The 20,378-nt window shown below is 46.4% G+C and overlaps 1 protein-coding gene and 1 pseudogene across 1 annotated transcript in view; both read right to left on the reverse strand.

Moving 5' to 3' along the window:
* Window positions 1-8,445: 8,445 nt before the first annotated feature.
* On the reverse strand, window positions 8,446-9,574 carry LOC144118392 (peptidyl-prolyl cis-trans isomerase NIMA-interacting 1 pseudogene; annotated as a pseudogene).
* Window positions 9,575-12,169: 2,595 nt separating this feature from the next.
* LOC144120743 (dnaJ homolog subfamily C member 11) overlaps window positions 12,170-20,378 on the reverse strand; it is a 50,810-nt gene continuing 42,601 nt past the window's right edge. The window contains exon 17 of the mRNA XM_077653403.1: window positions 12,170-12,296. Within this exon, the coding sequence (XP_077509529.1) occupies window positions 12,274-12,296 (23 nt within the window). The 3' untranslated portion in view covers window positions 12,170-12,273. The remainder of the gene's footprint in view (window positions 12,297-20,378) is intronic.

A 20,378-nucleotide genomic window follows, 5' to 3' on the forward strand; every position in this document is an offset into this window, starting at 1 on the left:
TTTTTAGACGCACAAGTTTCGCCATGCATGCGTGTGCTATAGCTTGGGCGACGTTTTTCGTTCCTCTTACCTCCCGGCTGACTGAAGATATGGGGATTATTTTCTCGTTCCTTCATGTTATCTCAGAAACCTAATCGGTTCCAACTTCCGGAGAGTGAACGAAACATCTTCAAAGACCAAAACAGACAGTTGGGCATTATGCACCCGAACGGCAAGACAGTATGCGTCTATATGTTCGATTTTTCCCCCGATTTCTTCTTCAGCGGCTCTAGACTGGCCGTGCTGGTCGCATATTGCGCGTTCTTATTATTTTCTTGCCTTACTGCTTCTGCTAAAACCTCTGTGATGGATTTACCATCCTACGCGATGGCGGATGGCTTCGCTCGGCTGTCTTCAATGGGCAGTCTCCGAGCAGCAATCCGGCGAGCAGAAACCAATGTCTCACCTCAAAGCTCCCGGTGACGTCAGAAGAAATGGAGTACGACGGTGAATGCGCCGAGGTCGTGAACCGGTGCCCCAGAAGGAGGCTCCGCAAGAATTCGCATCGGTGGCCGCAAGATTCCGGCCGCCCAGGCAATATGTTATTTGCATTGGTCAAGCATTTTCATGTGCCTGTCGCGGCTGCAGGAAAAATGATACCTCTCATCAAGCAAGCTCTCGAACAGCTGGTTCTTGGGCAAGTCAAAGATCGAGGTCCACATCAACGTTAGGAGGAATGTCCTCTCATCTGTTGATGTGTCGAACTGGGCAACCTTGGACATCCTGCAGGCATTATCGAGCTTCGGTAGTAGGGGGAGGGGGGGGGGGGGCATTTTTGCCGACGGAAGTACAACGGCATCTGTGATTTCTGTGACATCGACGCGGACAATAATGAGAGCGACTTACCGAAGTTACTCTAATCTCGTGTGCTTATAAATGGCATTTACCGCTTTGGACTGGAGATGTGTGTGAGGAACGTGTTTGATGTATTTATTATTTATTTATCAATACTACCAATCCCTGTTTAAGGGATTTTTACAGGAGTGGGTTCTGGCTGCAGGCAAACAGTCGACAAGGCATAAACGCTACTTCAAGTGTACATGCAACGTACAGTGAAGATAATCGGGGCAATAATAATAGGCATTAGAAAAGGCAATACAAAGAAAACCCATAAGTACTCATCACCTTTTCCCTTCATAAATGATCGCGAGAGATACAAATAAATACATGGAATATTCAAATACATGGAAATACAAATACATGGAAAACCCCCAAAATGTTACAAAAAGTAAATAAAAGGCACAGTTTCTTTCCTGACAACACATTTTTGCCAGCTAGCGCCAAAAATTTCTCAGTAGTTGGCTGTGCAATCAGTGAATCATCCAGAGAGTTCCACTCGCGCACAGCTCGCGGAAAAAAGGAGAACATAAAGGTATTATTTGCGCAGAAATATTCTTGTATCGTGAGTTCATTTTTGTGACACGTTTCCCTGGAAGTGTTCAAGGTAATGTATGTAGCAGAATCACCTTTAAGTTTGTTATGTAAAATCATGTACAGAACCTTCAGACGGCGAAGCGTCGCACGACTAGTTAGCGTGTCAAGCCCGGTTTCAGATAGCATCAGCGTCGGAGAATCGGTGCGCCTGTATCTGTTGCAGATAAAGCGCACACTTTTTCATTGGACAGCCTCAATTGTAGCTATGTTATCTTGCGTGTACGGGAACCAGGCGACGTTTGCGTATTGTAGTATTGGGCGAATGATAGTAGTATACGCCAAAAGCTTGGCTTCTTTCGTAGAATACTGCAGGGCTCGTTTCATAAACATGAGCTTACGCATCGCTTTGTTTGTTACGTGATCTACGTGAGCTGTCTACTCCAAATTGGCTGATATAATGATGCCTAAGTATTTGTGTTCGGTGACTGTCTCGAGTGCAGAGCTGCTATAGCCGTAAGGGAAGCTAAGTTTGAATTTCTTTTTCGTTATAGTCATTGAAACTGTTTTCTCTAAGTTAAGAGCCATTTGCCACTTCGAACACCATTCTGCTATCTTGCCAAAATCATTGGTTAAGCTTATTATGCAAGCGAAATGCAAAAAAAATGCCCGTATATGCTGTGCGATGTCAGCCCATGTTAAAGAACCCCAAGTGATTTAAATTAATCCGTAGCCCTCCACTACGGCGTCGCGCATAGCCCATGAGTCACTTCGCGGCTCTAACTCAACAATTCATTTTTCTTCCCCTCTCACCCTGTGTGACACAGCCGGCCAGAGACTTTATCCGGCCGACCTCTCCATCTTTCCGCACATTAAAGATTCCTCTCTCTGGCTATACATTGGCCGTGCGCTACTTTCCGTGTGCCAACTGTGTACCTTTGTTTTTAAAGGATCGGTTTATCCTCGGACAGGAAGTTTTGACCGCATCAGCCTCAACAGCAGGAAAAACTGAAGAACGTGCGCAGATGCTCGTACGCCTCCTGTCTTGCCCCAGTAATGTATGTCAAGCACTTTGGCAGTTCTCGTGCTAAATAATTAAAACGTGCTTTTCGTCGTTTTATAGAACAACGCTTTTCTAATGGGTATCGCAGCGAAGTGGAGACGCTGGCAAGGCAGGCGAGAGGGGTCCGCCATAAGCTACGGCTTTTGTTAATTCGTAATTTCCTTAATTACGGGTCTCCGAACAATTATCTGATTAAATTTTAGTGCGCTAGCGCTAGACCTTCCGCTCAGCCTCTTGGCCGTCGTCTGTGCGAAGCAAGGCATTCTGAATGGTGGGCCTGTTGGTATGGCATGCTGAAGAATTTTTACCAGCCAAAGAAGACGCATACAGAGGAGAGAACCACACAGGACAAGGGCTGGGAAAGCAACTGAAAATTTCTATTGAGAACAGACCACTCAGCAATATACCCACGCATGCGCCAAGCCAGGACAGGTAACTGGATGTTGTCTAGTTACCTGTCCTGTTAGTCAAGCCCTCGTCCTGTGTGGTTCTCCCCTGTGTATGCGTCTTCTTTGGCTGGCAAAAATAATTCAGACGTCACAAGGTCACGTGACCTGGCTGGCCCACTTGCCTCCTGGGTTGCCTTTCTGGGGATTTTAGTGCGCTTACTCTGGAACCCCGCTCGCCGATTTCGCCGCTGTTTGTCTGGTCCCTCTGCGACGGTGCCTTGAAGAGCTGGATGGCTGGATGCACCTGCCAGGGTGGCAGGTGAGCCGCCTAGGTCACGTGACCTTGTGACGTCACCACAACATGCCCACCGGATTGTGAGCAAAAAAATAACGTTGTAAAGGCGAACTCATTACTGTTACCTAGGCACCGTCCAAAAACGTGTCTAAGCGCCTTAGCTGACCCTAAACAGGCTCTCATCGTCCAGCAGCAAGCGCGGGAGCACACGCGCGTAAAGTTGGTTCCGGCGATGTAAGATGTGTGGTAAGTGACCACTTCATTCGAGTATCGAAACTGTGCAAAATGACTAAAGAACGCGTCATTTGGCACATTCAACTTTCTTCGCTCTCCTCCTCTTTCATTCACTTTCTCCATCTACGTTCGGTTTTAGTCCAAGTACGGGGCAATGCGAATGGTCCATCAAGCCACGCAAGCGATGCTGCAAGAGCCCTGCCGATCTGAAACTTATTTTTAGTGTGTCACAACACAGCTACCTTCGCTGCGGTTCCCTTAGACAGGGGCCGCTGAGCAAATAAAAGCCGGCTGACATGTGTAAACAAGGCGAGACGTTGACTGACTCATCCCCATGTAGCCCAGTCCTCTCAATACGACGCCGTGGAGAAAGGCCTGTATATCTCTGTACTTACGTTGTCACTTCTCTAGTGAGACAAATAAAAATGAAACGTAAATGGCGTCATACACTCAATATAACCGAAGAAAGAGGAAAAAAAAAAAACACCGGTAAAAGTTTGAAGGGAAAGTAGAAAACGCGAAACGCCGCCATTTCGTGAAATGAGACAGCCGCCGAGATGTCCTGAGCCATGGAGCCTCGGGAGAGCCGGAAAAACTGTCGCGGAGGCGGAAATGACTCCACAAACGCGCACTGCTTCACCGGAACACAGTAGAAAGACTTCGCCCTGTTTGGTTTCCTTTGGAGATGGAACAAGGCAAGAAATAGAAGGGGAGAAAGGCGGCTCGGGCACTCTGCCATGGATGTTTGTTGAGACACGTGTAAGTGCAGAGATCCCCATCTTTGTAAGAGACTCACACGAACAGTCCGCAAACATGGTACTTCATACCAAACCGAATAGAAAGAGAAAGGAAAATATAAGTTAGACAGAGGCTTCAAAGGAGTCCCTAGCTAGTCGTAAAAGCACGCGAGGTGCAAGTATAGCGCTGATACGTGTGTTCCGCCGACGCAGTGACGTGTTCTATGAAAACGTTTCTCATCGCAGCCTGTGTATCAAAAGTTGTTGTTTTCGTTGGCCTCTTTCAAGCAAGTGCGTTCAAAAACACGCAGTTTTTTTAGTTCCAATGCCAACAGCTACTGGTTAGCTGCGCAGATGCTTGAAAAAATGTAATGTTTAAAGGGAGTAATGTGAACTGCAAAGTAATCGGAAAATAACAAAAGGCATGGACGTGGCCGAAATTCCTAGCGGGTACACAATCTCGATCGCATTACTCACATGAGGACGTTACTGAAGGTGAGCTCAGCTAAATATGCAAACGGCATGTCCAATAAACCCATTCGAGGCTTCAGAACACAGTAATTCATCCAAGAGGAACACGCCGAGGATTATAAGCAGCAGCGCCGGCCGGCTGAAACCATACGTGTACGCGGCGCACTGCCTATCATAGATTCATCAGACTGGAAGGTAAACAAAAGAGTTCAACGTCAGAACATCAACCTTGGGAATTTCTGCTCACCATGTGCTCATCGTGTGCTAAGGGTACGTAGTATAATTATAATAGTAGCAATATTTAGATTAGCCCAACCACAGTTTCTTACCTGCAGTTTTTGGTTCGCATGACTCGCTCCGTCTTATGGACGACATTTATCAGCAACCCATGCAAACAAGAAAAAGATCAGCATGCTTTTCTGTTTCCGTCAGATTTCAATTTGTTCCGCGCTTACATCTACACGAAGCCTACACATTGGTCCTTGGCGAGGCACGCTGATTGTGACCCAGCCAGAAACACTCCTCCGAAGGCAGAGATTGTCGTCCAGGGGGCCGTAGAAGAGTTTTCCTTCAATCAGAAAGTTCGCAGTCACTCCTAATGGTCGACGCGAAATTGATCTGCGCCCAAATCCTCTCCGCCAGCGGAAACCGAAACGTCGTAAATCATCCGGCAGTCGCTTTATTTGGGGCTCTGCTGAAGCCACATCTCCCGGTTACCCCGTGAGTAGTGATCTGCACGTGACGACGGCTGTGGAGGCAACTGAACGTCGACGGCTCCTTCCTCTACAGCTGCCTCCCGAAACAGGGAAGATATTATGAGGAAGAAAAAGGAACTTCCGGTACAGCGAGAGGCAGGAATGTGCTGAAAGAAACGCATCACAATAGCAAATAGTTATCAATACCGCATTTGAAGGAATTAAAGAAGAGACTAAGCAAAGGAAATCAATAAGCTGTGATGTTGAAAAGCTGCGTCAAGCACCACAGCATTTTTGGCTTCACAAAAACGTGTCATTCCCTACCTCAGAAGACCCGCCGCGGTGGCTCAGTGGTTAAGACGCTCGACTACTGATCCGGAGTTCCCGGGTTCGAACCCGACCGCGGCGGCTGCGTTTTTATGGAGGAAAAACGCTAAGGCGCCCGTGTGCTGTGCCATGCCAGTGCACGTTAAAGATCCCCAGGTGGTCGAAATTATTCCGAAGCCCTCCACTACGGCACCTCTCCTTCCTTTCTTCTTTGACTGCCTCCTTTATCCCTTCCCTTACGGCGCGGTTCAGGTGTCCAACGATATATGAGACAGATACTGCGCCATTTCCTTTCTCCAAAAACCAATTATTATTACTATTACCTCAGAAGTCTTGAACTGAATGTTTCACGCATCCTGAAGAAATAGAGGCGCTAAATTTCGGTTGCATGTTCTTTCTTTGCATGATGCACAAGACCATAGGCGCCGAGTTTTCAATTTGCCGGAGAGGGGGGGGGGGGGGGCTCAATTAGCACCCTTTCTTTTTCTCGTTAGCCTATACTCCCTCCCCCCCTCCTTCGGGCATACTCCTCGTCAAGAGATATATATTTATTTATTTTATTTCAGGATGCCCAGTACATTACAGAGGGAAGCGGCAATTCACAGCAATATAGAAGATTAAAAAAAAGGTAAGGCGGCCAAGTACTGATCCTTGAGGAACCCCAGAACCAGGTGGTACAGCAGAGGAATCAGCGTAAATAATGCTGACAAATTCAACACAAGAAGAAGGAAATCCACGAATCCAGTCAAGAACTGCAGGGTAAATGTTCAGCGCACTTTGTTTTATGTAATAGCAGTGAGTTAACTTTATCGAATGCTTTAGCAAAGTCAAGAAATATGCAGTCAGATGAAAAAGCAGAGTCCAAATAGAAGTGCAAGTCGTAAATGAAGGAAACTAATTGAATGTCACAAGAGAAAAACTTCCGGAAGCCATGCTCTGTTTGAGAGAAGAAATTGGTATCCTCCAGAAAATCAACAAGATGTGTAAATATATGCACCATTATTTTGCATGCTATTGATCTCAAAGATATGGGTCAGTGGTTAGATGAATTCTGTGTACCTCCGGCTTTATGTACTCGTATGACCACAGCATCTTCCAGTCTTCAATAGTACACCATGATGACACGATTGTAAGAATATGCATTTCATGATGACAGAACTATACTCTTTAGCATTCCGTATAAATTTGCCATTTATACCATCAGTACCGCTAGAGGATGTTAGTTTCAAATCGATAATCGGTATGATGCCTTGCAATTCGAACATGGTGGGATCCATCGCTACATGATCGCACAGTTGGAGATCGGGACGTTGGATAACGTTGGATGAAGAAGGAAACGACTTAGCGAAAGTATCATTTAGTGCAGTAGCACAGAGGTGGTCGGAGTTTGTTTATTTTACTTTGCTGCGAGCTTTTTTTCGCTCCAGTGTACTTCGCCATTCCTGTCGTGAAGCGTGCGACTGGAAACAGCGACATCGCTGTCCGCGACTCACAGTCGCCCGTGTTAATGTGCCACTACGTAGCAGAAGATATACGCTGCCCCCCGATCCCATCGCTCAGTCTCCGGGAAGAAGGGAAAAGCGCCCAGAGAGCATCGAGGGCTCCTGGCGAGGGAAAACAGGGCATAATTGGCCGTCGCTGTCGTTGTAAACACGTCAGCAGCGAACGGTGCGTTTTCACTTGACTTGCGGCACTCCCCATGCGCTGAGCACTGGCAGAGTCCTTCAGCAGCAGTTTCGGTTCGTTGCGAAAAAAAAAAAAAAAACACGAGACTTGCTGTTGTTACCCTCACACAATGACACATGCCCACATAGGGGGATTGGCCAAGAATTGGGGGCACAGAGAGTTTTTCAGATAAATCTTTTCATGAACGAAAATAAAATGAATGCTGAGGAAGGAAGAAGTAAACAAAAAGGAACAGCGAAGTGAAACAGGAAATGCATAACGCAGAAGATCGACACTGACTTTCTCGCTCTAGAGGGATTTAGAGAACGACCTTTTCTTTGTTTTCAAAACGAAAACGGCATCGTCTTCACCGTGGCTACAAACTCGCCATTGCGATTGGCAATGACTGTCAACTTTCTTTGATTAAAAAGTTAATCAGTAAATCCTGGTTAATCTGCTAGATAATTAGGACGTATTTTACAAGTTACTGACGTCCGCGGAAGCTGAGTTCCCTTCTTTAGAGATTATTTTATTTTATTAATTTGTGAAAGTGCGTACTGAAACACCCGGTATATTGCTCTGGCACGCTTAGTGCTGTAGCGCATAACGCGGCAGTGTACAACAATGAAAGACCAGGCTGTGTGTTCTTTAACGTTATCGTGTTTAGTGTGTACGAGTTCAGTGTGTCTATGCATACGCGCATGCAAAGGTATTGTGGTCGGATGGCGCCACAACGCTGAAACTACAAAACCCTAACGAAACTCAAACTACAGCTCGAGGTCGCTATCGTTTGATCCCTGCAGCAACGGCCTCATTCGATCACGGCGAAATGCGCAATCGCTCGAGTCAGGTTACCGTGCACTTTACTCAGCGCTAATTAAGGTAGAAATTAACCAGAAGCCCCCTAATTACACTGAATCTTCATCGTCTTTGGCGTGTAAAAATTCATTATTATACCATGCTCAGAAATTACATTGAGAGAGCGAGGTGCGTGTTCCCCGTAAGGCCGTTCACGGAACGCAGTAACAAGCCATTGACTAAGCGAACTTGATCAGTCCTTGTTTAGTGATCAATCCGTCTATCAGGCTAAATATGCACACGGCTGCCCACAGTGAAAGACAGTTTCGGAGACAGAACATTTTTTTTCCCTTTTGTGACATTTTATTTCGCCTTGTACAACACAAGGTACAACAATGAAAAACAGAAGTTGAGTATTGCTGAAACCACAACACAACACACCAAGCACCCGGCTTGGCAGCTTCAGTTAAAAAGTAAAACAAAACAACAACGGTGACGTAGTCAACAAGCGAACTGTAGTCGTGCCATAATGCAGCGGCCAAAGAGCGCAGTCGTAAGTCCACCGCTATCAGCGCGAGCCGAGGGTCAGTGAAGATATATAGAGGAGAATTTGAATCACAACAAATGGCTAAACTCTGCCATACAACGTGTAGCCGGCTTCAAAGTTCCACCGGTGACAGAGCAACAGCGGCGACACAACTAACGTAGCTAACGTGAGGCGCAGTCGTGTCAAACTGTGACGGCAGAAGAGCCCTAGTCGAAAGTTCACCGCCATTCCCGCAAGCGGGGATGGTGTCCTATGCCGTCCGTAGAATGATGTGGACTCCCGATTCGGTGAAGACAGGCTCGGAGAGCTCTCCCAGATCGAGCGCGAAGGCAGCGTCTTCGAACGCTTTCTGCGTATGGCCGCGGCCGAAGGTGCCGAGATCTCCGCAGTTCTTCGCTGAGACACAGTCGCTGACTTGTTTCGCGAGTTCTCGGAAGGTCACCTTGCCTGACGCAATCTGCTCTCGGTAGTCTTTGACGAGGGCAAGAGCCTCGTCGCGGGTCCGGGTGACGCTGTCTTCGCGCCAGGAAAATGGCCTCCGCGAGTCCCGGTGTTTGACGAGCAAGTGCGAGCATCGCAGCTCGCCTCTGTCTTGCAGATTTACATCCGACGCTTGCGCAGGCTCTGTTGGAACCTCCCACTGACTCGCCTTGGTCAGGGTGTTCAAGTAGTACGGCTCACCTGTCGAACGGCTTGTCCGCATTTCCCAGTGTGCCGGCAAACCACTCGCCATTTTGGTAAACGATGACAAGCTCAAGGTGCGCACTGCCAGTGCGGATATGGTTACTGTACTGCGGTACCTTCTGCTTCTAAGATAACGTACGATAAGCGCCGCTTTTCGTGCGCTCCAAACGTGACGTTTTACAGGCAGAAATTTGTCCAATTTCGTCGTACAACGCAAAAAAACGCGCGGTTTTGCGCCGTCTGCTCAGCACCAATAAACATTCGCTTTGCCGACAAGCCTGAACTGGCTTAGCTTGGCTGGTTGAGTTTCCACTGGACTTTTATCACATGATCGGCAAAACAAGTGAGGACTGCAAGACGTAAGTTGGAGCAATAGAAAAACAACGTTATCAGACAGATTCGATAGTTAGACTGTCGAAGAACGCTTTGGAAAAAGCGCAAGCTGTGGCATAGAGTTTCTTATTAGAGGGAAAGTTGCGGCGCTGCACTCAAGTAGGTGAGATGCGTTTCCGCAGTGGACGCAAAGAACCATGGGAAAATCGTCTGCCAGCTACTTCTGGTTCCAAATTTCTCGCGCACGCTGGCTTTTGCATAGCGATTGCCGTGCATGCATGCATTGTTTATTCACTCATTTATTTGTGCTGCGACACTGCTTATTGTACAGCAGCTCCGTAAGATCTGCGCGTGCAGCGTATGAACGCGTCCTGAGCGCAGAAATTGACAATAACGAAAGTTAGGTGTGTTTTGTCGTGGTTATAATATGCCTGAGTAGGCTGTCAGCTCTGCGTATGCACGGCAGTGAGTTGAACTAGTTTAACGCGTTGGTCGTTATATATTTTTTTTTCGCCGCACTACGATGCCAGCGAAGGGCTGAAATGTGTGCAGTTTAGCAGGGGATAGATGTATTTTCCTCACAGCATGTAAGAGCTGCATGTGGGCTGGCAAGCTATCCACACATGCCATTGTGCGCACAGCACGTCTCAGCACATCGCACTGCATACGCACACAAAGCCTCCTACCATATACATTATTTTGGTTGCATTTCGTGCGAAAAAACACGGCAAAGAATAGCAGAGTCCATGTCAGGTTCGTATTGCGAGGGAGGATGCAATACAATAAGTGGTGTTGCAGTGCAAATAAATTAGTGTAATGAGCGATGGAGGCTTCACAGCGAGAAGCCAGAAGGGGAGAAATTTGGAACCGGAAGTAGCGGTAGCAGACAACTTTCCCATGATCCTCTGCGCTGAATCAGAAAACGCACCTCACCCGTTTCTTACTGTTAATAGTAAGAAACACTATGACCACCATGGACGCCCAAAGCATCATGGGCCGGTGAGCTACTTGGTGCGGAACAGGCGGATTTTTTCGGGAACACAGAGTCACCTTACTGAGATATCCCATTCCGTCCACAGCGCGAACGTACTGCGCAAAAGCCATAGTAGCGAAAACGCAACAGCATACGACGCCAATAAAATGTTTGTTTTCTGAAGTGCCATTAAAAAAAACTTCTTAAAGTGTTTAGGCAACAAAATTTTTTTAAACATTTTTTTAAGTGCGCCTGTTAAGCACAAAATGTTGGATTTTGTGGTGTACAATATTTGTCCAATAGGAGAGCAAGCCATCCGTTATTATGGTGCAAACTTTGCATTCGCATCCTCTTCTGCTCTTTGTTACAATTTTTAGACAGGATATTGAATGTTAGGGCATTCTTCATTATCGAACGTTTATTTTTGCATTATTTTTGGCCAAAAGTTGTGGTTCTGCAGTCGGTAGCTCTTCGTCCCATGATGCTTGGAGCGCCCATGCTGGCTGAGGTCATAGAGTTCCTTACTATTAATTAGAGGGAAAGCTCAAAAGGGGGGAGAGAGGGAAAGTTCAAAATTGTTTGCCATACTGAAAGTAGATGCTTACAGGGAGGCGGTGTCATCCTCTGAGCCACGTCTATTGCAAGGGCTGGCAAAGTCTTTTGTGCCCAAATATGATGCCTCCAGGTTGAAAAATGGGTGCAAATACCCTAGGGAAGGAGCAGTTCTCCCCTGCCGCGATGATTTGACCATAACATTATGATGATGTGCTATGGCATTATAAGGAAAGTTTTGAAGCGATAGCAGAGCTTCCTTCCTGGTAAATGCCATTGTTGTCCGAGTATGTCTTAACAGATTAAAATTCCGCATAGCTGTAGGTACGAAAAGACAATGCTGTACATTTGGGCTTGAGTTACACGGGAAAGGCAAGCTATAGAGAGATGCAAGCCAGAGAAACTCTCATACACCTTTATCATAAAATGTGGAGCCCTCTAAGATGTGCATGAAAATTTGTCTGCTACCCACGAAGCTAGCTGAAAACAAACATGCACGAGCGACACAGGCGCGGTCTGCTTCCACGAGCCGCCAACTACACATGTAAAGTGGCAGATGCATGAGTTAAAGCTGCTGCCATTTGTTGCTTGCACCTGGCACCAACATGATCTACATGCGCATTAGAACATCAAGAACATCATAGTTTGTTTTCAGCCAGCTCGGGAGAGGGCAGAGGAGGAGTAGTGCTCATGTGCAGACTGGCCCTGTAAAATGTGCAGCTTGCACAATCACCAGCTTCTCAGCTTCTCACTATATTACACTTGATTTAGTCACAGGTTGCTGTTCTGACAACCAATATAAGAGCCAGCCCAGCTATATATCTTTACACCCCAAGCTGAACTCCACGTGAAAGCCAACTCTTAAAGTGGCAGTGCCGCATTATGCAGAAAAGCAGACCTAACACTTTGTAGATACACCTTGAAAGAAAATGTTAGTGTATTTTTACCGTCATTTTCATCCAAAATATTTTTGTTACGGAATCAGAGGACAAAAGCGAAGCTGTGAACTCTAAAAGTTTATTTTAAGCTCTAAATCCGACTGTACAGTTCATCTGTGAGTTAATGGCTGCAGTACATTGCTACTGAGTTATCACTTGGCTTCATGATGACCTCACGAGATGTGCTGTAAAAAAGAAAAAAAAAAGACAAAGATGTAACTCACAAGCAAAAAAGCATGAGCACAGTAACATCAAATGCAGTTGATTTCTCATATATAAAGCTTGGATATATCGAATTATTGTTTACATCGAACACTCAGAACATCCCCTTGAAAACCCCAAGTATAGCAGCGCTGTTCGAGTTTATCAAATTTATGTTTAGCAAAACATTCGATACATAACAATGCCTTGATATGTCCAAGCAAATCGCCCTGTTCCTGACGGCGCTTCCGCAATTGTTTTTCGTGGGCGGAGCAAGGTCAGCTATGTGGCATTGGACACCTTGCTGGCAGCACTAACACTGTAAAGCTCTGTGGCAAGGTTAATGTGGGGTACGCTTGAAGGCAGCCTTCGGTCTCTCGTGCCCATTTTACACACAACACAGCTGTCATGCTGGGAGGCAGGAAATCGGCACACTGCTTGTCGTGCAGTAAAGCCAATCCAGATGACTGAAGGCGCTGTGGACACCAACTGTACTTTAATTTTGATGACAGATTATGCTCTTTATTGTCCACTGGTGACAGGATTAGACTTATGATAAGCGATGGCTAGTTCCAAAGCACCACCCCCTGTGGCTTTGATGCGAAACAGCAAGGCCTAGCGACCTGAACGGTGTGCTATCAGTATGCCGGCGGGGGGCAGGCCACCCCTTGTGGCTTTGATGCGAAGCAGGCAAGGCCTAGTGACGTGAACAGTGTGCTATCAGTATGCCGGCGGGCGGCAGGCCGCTTCTAGGTTACAGACAAGCTTATCTACTGCTGTGTACTTTATTTTGTCACATTATCGATATATCGAGCCATTTCGCGATTCCCTTTGAGTTTGATATATCTAGTATCGACTGTAGAAGCAAAATTTTAGGCAAAACATATTAAGAGGAGACATGGGATACTGTGAGCAAAACACTGCAAAGGAAATCTACTATTTGAAGATATTTTTTAAACCTATACATACCTATTATTCTGACACTTTGTTATGGCTTTTACCTATCAGATCAATATTACACCGAAGCAGTAATAACTGATAAATGTTCAAGCTGAAACCATAAAAAAGGAGTGCTTTCTTTCAAAGCTCAAACTTTGGATTAATCTAATATCTAGATTCTCAAGGAGCATAGGATCATAAATACAAACACTAGTTAAAAGTGTTCTGAAGTTATGTCTTACATCAAAAATTTAATTTCGCACTCAAAGATTAAAAAAAGAGAAAATCTCATAAAAGCTGTCAACTTAGGTACTTTTGTACTGTGTAAATGGACTCAATGCACAGCTGAGCTTGTATAAAACAGACAGCATAGAACTTTGTTTGATGCACCAGATGCATACATCACTGGGATGGCTCCAAACATCATATTAATACTACTGTACTCCAGTATACTACGTACTAACGCTTATGTTTAGCCACTGTAGGTCATAGAAATCCTGTTTGCTGAGTACTCCATGGCACAAGAGGACAATTGTTTCAAATAAGCAGTGTGTGCTGCTTAAATTAAAAGATCTCGCTATGGCGGCAAACACAGATGTTAAACCGGAATTTTAAAATTAGACAATTGTCTTGTGAATCATCTATCGTGAATCAACTCTTTTTATCCTCTGTATTTCCCATGACCTTTAGTTTTCACATTGTCATGGTGATCAATGCAGTGCTTAGAACAGCACGAGAGTTTAGACAAGTCATCTAGAAAGTGCCCCCAGGGCAGTTTAAAACACCTGCATGTCTGCTCCAAGAACCTGTACTTGCACAGGTCGGTACAATATGACCTTCCATACTAGTATTTTTGCATTTCTCACCATTTATCATTGACTGAAGTGACACTAGATCCAAACTACGTTGAGATCAAATGTCATGTCTCTAGAAGCAATGTTTATTTGCATGGTCTTTTCAATTTATAAATGCACCGTTCTCAAAACATGAACTGCATGACATGAAAAGAGGACATTCTATATGCTTTGTGCCTTCTGCGAGTGAGCGTAAACTGTTTCACCAAATGCAGTGAGCTTTCCTCACAGAGTTTCATGGTTATCAAAAGAAAAGCTGGCACTCCGATCTTTCATCCTAAAGGAGAATACTAGGAGCGTGAACAGCTGCTTTGAAGAATGAACAAACAAACAAACAGCACAAAGATTCACAACAATATTGTTTGGTTGCCATGACCGGAAATAGATTAAAAAGAAGAAACATAGTTATCTTTTTTTTTCTTAGGAAAGCCATCAAAAGTGTTTGGTTAATGTTAAAGGGAAGCTGAAGCCCTTTTCGAAAGAAATGAGTTTTCTACGTCATTTTATAGCTTTTAGTCTGCTGAAAAAGAATATCTCATTAAAAAAAAGCGGAAATAAACGTATAAAGCTGTTCTTTAGAAGAAAACGCGCCCCATCGCCTCAGGGCGCCGAGTGAACGCCGCTCTTGCCCGCGACTGGCCGGGACCGTCGTGACGTCATCCACGGGGATCTCCGGCCGGCACAAACGACGTTGCTGCGTAGCGCGTTGCTTCAGCTGGCTTTTAAGGACTACGCTTTAGAAATTATGGATAATTCAAGCAGTGTTGAACAGTTTGGACTTTCACCATGCATGTTTGAGCCATCAGCAGCTTCAGAAAACGGTGGAACCAACGACGCCACGGAGTGCGCCGGCAGCGAAAGTCAAGTCGCGACATTTTCACGTGTTGGAAATCTCGACTGGATGGATGGATGGACGACAGCTTTTATTTTCACCAGGAATGGAGACCGCTTACTGCTCACCGCCCCCAGCACGTAGGCCTGGACGGCGGGGCCCGGAGCCTCCGTGACTAAAGGCTAACAAAGAGATATTATCTCTTCACGGCCTCAGCCACCAGGCGGATTGCCTTGTTTCTGCCAAGCGGGTTCTTCACTGCGCAGCAGGGCTTCCCAGCTTTCTCTGCTATCACTATCTTCGTCGACCCCGGGGTAGTCAGCGCATTTCCATATTCTTTGCTTCCGGGGAACCGTGGAACCGCCGGACTGTCGGAACCTGGACGAGCGCGCGCAAGCCTATTCCGAAATCGTTGAGAACTACTAAACAGAAAACTGGTGCCACCGCCGGATAAGAAGCTAAGTAATAGAGAAGCAACCGCATGGTGGCGCCTGCAAGCCAGAAATTTCGTTAACCCAGTATGGGCCCTTCACGTCCTACCAGGGGAACACGAAAACCAAATCTCGACTAATACGTATGTTTTGTGTAGGTGCATGCGCGTGCATATCTTTTGTGTAGGTGCATGTGCAAGTGGCAATATTCGCACCAAAACGTTGTTGTGTACCGCTGCTGCATAAAAGCCTGGCCACCAACTTCTTTCCAGGAACAGTCTTGTGCACCTTCTCCTGGTCCTGCATCTTTTTTTTTTTCTCTGGACCAACTTCTTGTAACTCCTGTAAACATGATCTAAATCAGACCACCGGCACGCTTACACGAGTCGCGTGAGGTAAAGCATTTGCTTGTTCATTTATTTATAGTTACTTGCCTAATTACTCCCAAAGGCCTTTTAGAACTACAAAAGAATGTAAACCTGGATGAGTTGGAGTGGGCTCACTGCTTTACTGCAGCGCGAAGAGATGAGGGAACCGGGAAGAAGCTCCCGTGTGCGTTTTCCTTCTTTCGCATGTTCGGGCTACAGTTCAACCATGAAAATTCTGCACTTACCCCCATGCGTTGTTTTTTGCATGCCGAACACGCTTTTGAACAATAATTATGACGGCGTTTCGGAGCTCGCAGTGCTGCTCATCAAAACTAGTGTGCTGCGATATATTTGCTGCTTTTGCGTATCGAGATAACCAGCAGAATTACTTGTGGATGATATACATGTATGCATACCGAGGCTCGACAACTTAAGCAATTCTGACTCAAGGACAAATTAGGATGAATTCTGGTGTTATTGTTGATCGTCAGCCATGACCAAGCGCTCATGAATGCAAATGTTTGCTTTGCTCAAGTATACTAGGCTTATATAATCGCTTTTTTGTTCAGTTAGGTGCAGCTGCGTTTGCTGCACGCTGATGAAAGATTGAGAGAATCGCTTGTGCTGCCATGAGGTGCAAGCAATCAGGAAAAAGCAAAAAGGCGCACAGTGCGTAACGAGTTCAAAAGAGTTCAAGACTGTGTGCCTTAAAGACAGTGCTGGAAGTGGCCTTAGCTCAGCATGGATGTGAACCAGCTGGAAAAAGCAAAGAGTTTACAAACAGGTAAGAAAGTAATACAATGAAAAGAGAAATATTGATGCACATATTTTGTGCAGGCAGTTTCCGCATGCTCTGCACCACCAGATTGTCTGGTTAACGTGGAAGAGGCTGGGGGAGAACAACCGATGGATTCTACCACGCTGTGTGCTGAGCGCTGTTCGAAAGAAGTACCATGCCAAAACGGGTTTATATACAGGCTTCAAGCATTACACGGAACGCCCGAACGAGAGAAAGTAAACGGCACTGGCAGACGGTTACGGTGATCTGTGGTTCGCCAAAGTGCCAGCCGCAGCGAAGCAAGTGCAGCTGGACGGCCGGCCGACTCTCCATGAATGGCGTCACTTCAGGCAGTTCTTCCTCTCGGCCGTCCCCCCACCCAACGCTTCCGGAAGCGACGAGGGCATGCCGGCGGCGGATTTTTAAGAAGCGATTGCAGCCCTGTTTGTGGACAGAATCGGGAAAAAATTTACACACGATTTTCAAGGTCTTTTCTTCCCAACCACAGGGTTTCATGAGATTTGAAAACCGTTTCAGCTTCCCTTTAAACACATCTAGTACCATATGTTTCCTCATATAAAATAAATTGAATGAGTGAAAGTGACTAGTCATTTTCAAGCTGAATCTATACTTTTGGCCAAGCACTAGCCAAACCAATTAGAATTAGACTCTGCATCAAAACTGAAGAAAGAGATGATTTGACAGTGTGGCCACACTGTGGTGAGGGAGCAGCCTCACCGTGTGAGTGGATGAGAGCATTGCCACCAGGGGCAGCAGCATGTGTTCAGGGGCTGTGCTCTTTAACAATTCTGCAGGCATTCCTATGGAACACCAGGCATTCCTATGGAACACCTCAGAGCAGTCAATGCACGGGGCTCGCTGTCTTCGAGCACAGACAGGAGGCATGTTCAGTGATTTTTGCTTTATTGGGCTAATTCAGCAGCCGCTTCATGGCGTTTTGCAACTGAGAGCAATCATTGATTCCCTGATACAGAGGTCACCAGCTTAGCTGATAGCAGTGCGACCATGTACGGGACTTTCTTGCATGCTCTGTGCTATGTGTTCACTTTGCAACTGCGCAGATGTGGTTTGACAAGCTGTTTTTCAATCTTTGTGCAGTTGGCTACAGCAAGAATGCATCGTTTTGCATTAATGTAGGCAATAAGTGTTTTGTGTTTGGCTGCAATAGTGTATACACGTCTTGTAGAAAGATGCCTTTATTCAAAAACTTGCTTGGAAACACACTGGTTTTCCACTCCATGCACTGACAATGTGTGAGAAAAACAATTCCGCCCTGGCTGCATAATTACGACATGATCTTCAGAGCATGGTTGTCTGTAGCCCACATAAAACCACATACACAGAACTTGCAACTGAGGAGTCAAATAGGGATGAAAGACTATCTTGGTATAAACAGCTGGTTTATACCAGGCTTCAGTGTCCAGTCGCACACATTAACGCGAAACTGAACAGGTGCAGAGTGCCATTCGTAGGATCAGTGACGTGTGCTGGAAAATAGCACAAGCTTGCAGCAGTGTATTTGTCTGTGAAATGTAACATTGTTTCTACTCCCTCTCTTCTATAACTAGGCCTCCGTACCAGGCCCATTTTAATAAAGACTACTTAGTCATGTGTGCCAGACAAAGGGACAAACAAACACATGCAATGCTGGTTGTGTTTTGCTCGTTCATTTCGCGCCTTGCTGCATGCAGAGAAAACTCGTTATAACGAACAGTTCAAAAATCGGAAAATAGTTTGCTATACCCATAATTCGTAGTATAAAATTTCGTAAAAAATACATGCAAGAGCAGCAAAATTCAATCAGAGAAGGCACAGCAACTCGGAGGTTGCTTACTTGGGTCACGCCCATTTATTTACACAAAGAACTGCTTTATGAACAAAGAACTTCGTTATCACGCCTGCTTTTTTGTGTTGATCGCATTCCGCATCACGCCCTGTTCCACAGTTTGCAAACACTCAACAAAGGCAAACCCGCTGCCCTCAATAGCACTGCAGTGGCGGCGCAGTAAATCCAATGCAGCAAGCACTTCTTGTGAAGTCGGAATGTTCTCATTGTCTGCAGGATCAGCCTGAGCTTCGTCTGCGGGATGTTCAGAGACTCCCGCAGCGATTTCGGCACCCGTCAGTACAGCCATGGTCGCTGCGATGTTGTCGCCACCTAGGAAGTCTTCTATAGTCATCGTTGCGGGCATGTCACCAACAAAATGCGAAAAAGCTTTCCAGGCCTCATCGAGCTCACGGAGCTCTGCTTCTGCTTCGTCAGGACCATCACCATCTTCACTTGATGCACGGGCCTCTGCTGGAACAAAATCTGCATGCCGAAAGCAGTTGGCAATCGTTTCGCCTTTCACGCTGTCCCATGCCGCTTTAAGCATCTGGACTGTTCCCAGTAGGTCGATCTTAAAGTGCTGCTTCATACGAAGCTTCACGAGAAGAGTGTCAATCAGTCTCCTCTGTAAACTGCCATGAAGGCCTTGATGACGCCCTGATCTAAAGGCTGCAGCTTGGCTGTAGAGTTAGGCAGAAGACAGCAAACTTCAATGCTACTGAGTGCGACATCTGCGTTGTGCGCGGTACAGTTATCAACGCGGACGCACACTCTGCGACCCTCGCGCGCAAGCTCGCAGTCCCGAGCATGCAGACACTTCGCGAAAAGTTCATGCGTTATCCAACATTTCTTGTTCGAAGCATACTCTAGGGGTAGTATGCGGTACCCTTTCATGCATCTCGGGGTTTTAAATCTCCCGATGACAAAGGGTCGCAGTTTCACAACGCCTTCCATGTTGGCTGCAAGCAAAACAGTGATCCGGGCCTTTCCTTGCTTCCCGCCATGGCACGGCTCTCCACATGCGTCAAGGGTATGCCTAGATAGCATCTGCCAAATTAGACCTGTTTAGTCCGCATTAAAGATGTCCTTGGGCTGATATTTTGCAAGGATTTGCGGCCACTCCTCTTCCAACCACGTTCCGACGCTCTCGCAGTTAGCCGTCTCACATTCGCCAGAGATCGTTTCGCCCACGATGTCATAGCGTGCCTCAAACCTTTGCAGCCATCCGGAGCTGCGAAGTTTTCGGCACCGACGATACAGGCAAAGTCTTTCGCTTTTTGTTGACGCATCAGTCCCTACACAGGCATGTTCCGAGCTCTGACAACAAAGAACCATTTGTAGAGCGTCTTCTCCACGTCGCTGAATGCAGGGGGCCGAAGATGCTGTGAACTTGTCCACGTTGTCTCTTGTGCTTGTGCCTTGATGACAGGTTTGTTCTTCAGAATGGTACTCAAAGTGCTCCTTGAGATGCCAGATAAGTCCGCAAGAACGCACTTCTTTTCGCCGTTCTCCACAGAATGAGTTATCTCGAGCTTGGTCTTTAACTTCGGAGCCGCTCTTTTTTTCATGTTCACCACCATCACAGCACCATGCACCCCCGCACACCACACTCGATATGACCACTGACAGAGCCTCCACGGAGTGCTACGACGGCCAAGCCGCTGCTAAACGCAAAAGCAATATTCGATCACGCCACTGCCGCCGCTGCTGAAGCGGCGCTGTCAGAGGTGTTTGCTGCGCCGCACAACACACTTATAGTGCAACGAGGCCTGCCGCCTGCTATTAAAGGGGAACTGAAGCACTTTTAAAAAAAATGAGTTCTCTATGTCATTTTATAGCTTTTAGTCCGCTGAAAAAGAATATCTCATTCGAAAAGAGCGGAAATAAACGCAAAAAGTTGTTTTTTAGAAGAAAACGCGCCCCATCGCCTCAGGGCACCGAGTGAACGCCGCTCTTGCCCGCGATTGGCCGGAACTGTCGTGACAACATCCACGGGGATTTACGGCCAGCACCGA

Source organism: Amblyomma americanum, chromosome 2, assembly GCF_052857255.1.
Source record: "Amblyomma americanum isolate KBUSLIRL-KWMA chromosome 2, ASM5285725v1, whole genome shotgun sequence".
In the NCBI taxonomy this organism is placed as follows: domain Eukaryota; kingdom Metazoa; phylum Arthropoda; class Arachnida; order Ixodida; family Ixodidae; genus Amblyomma; species Amblyomma americanum.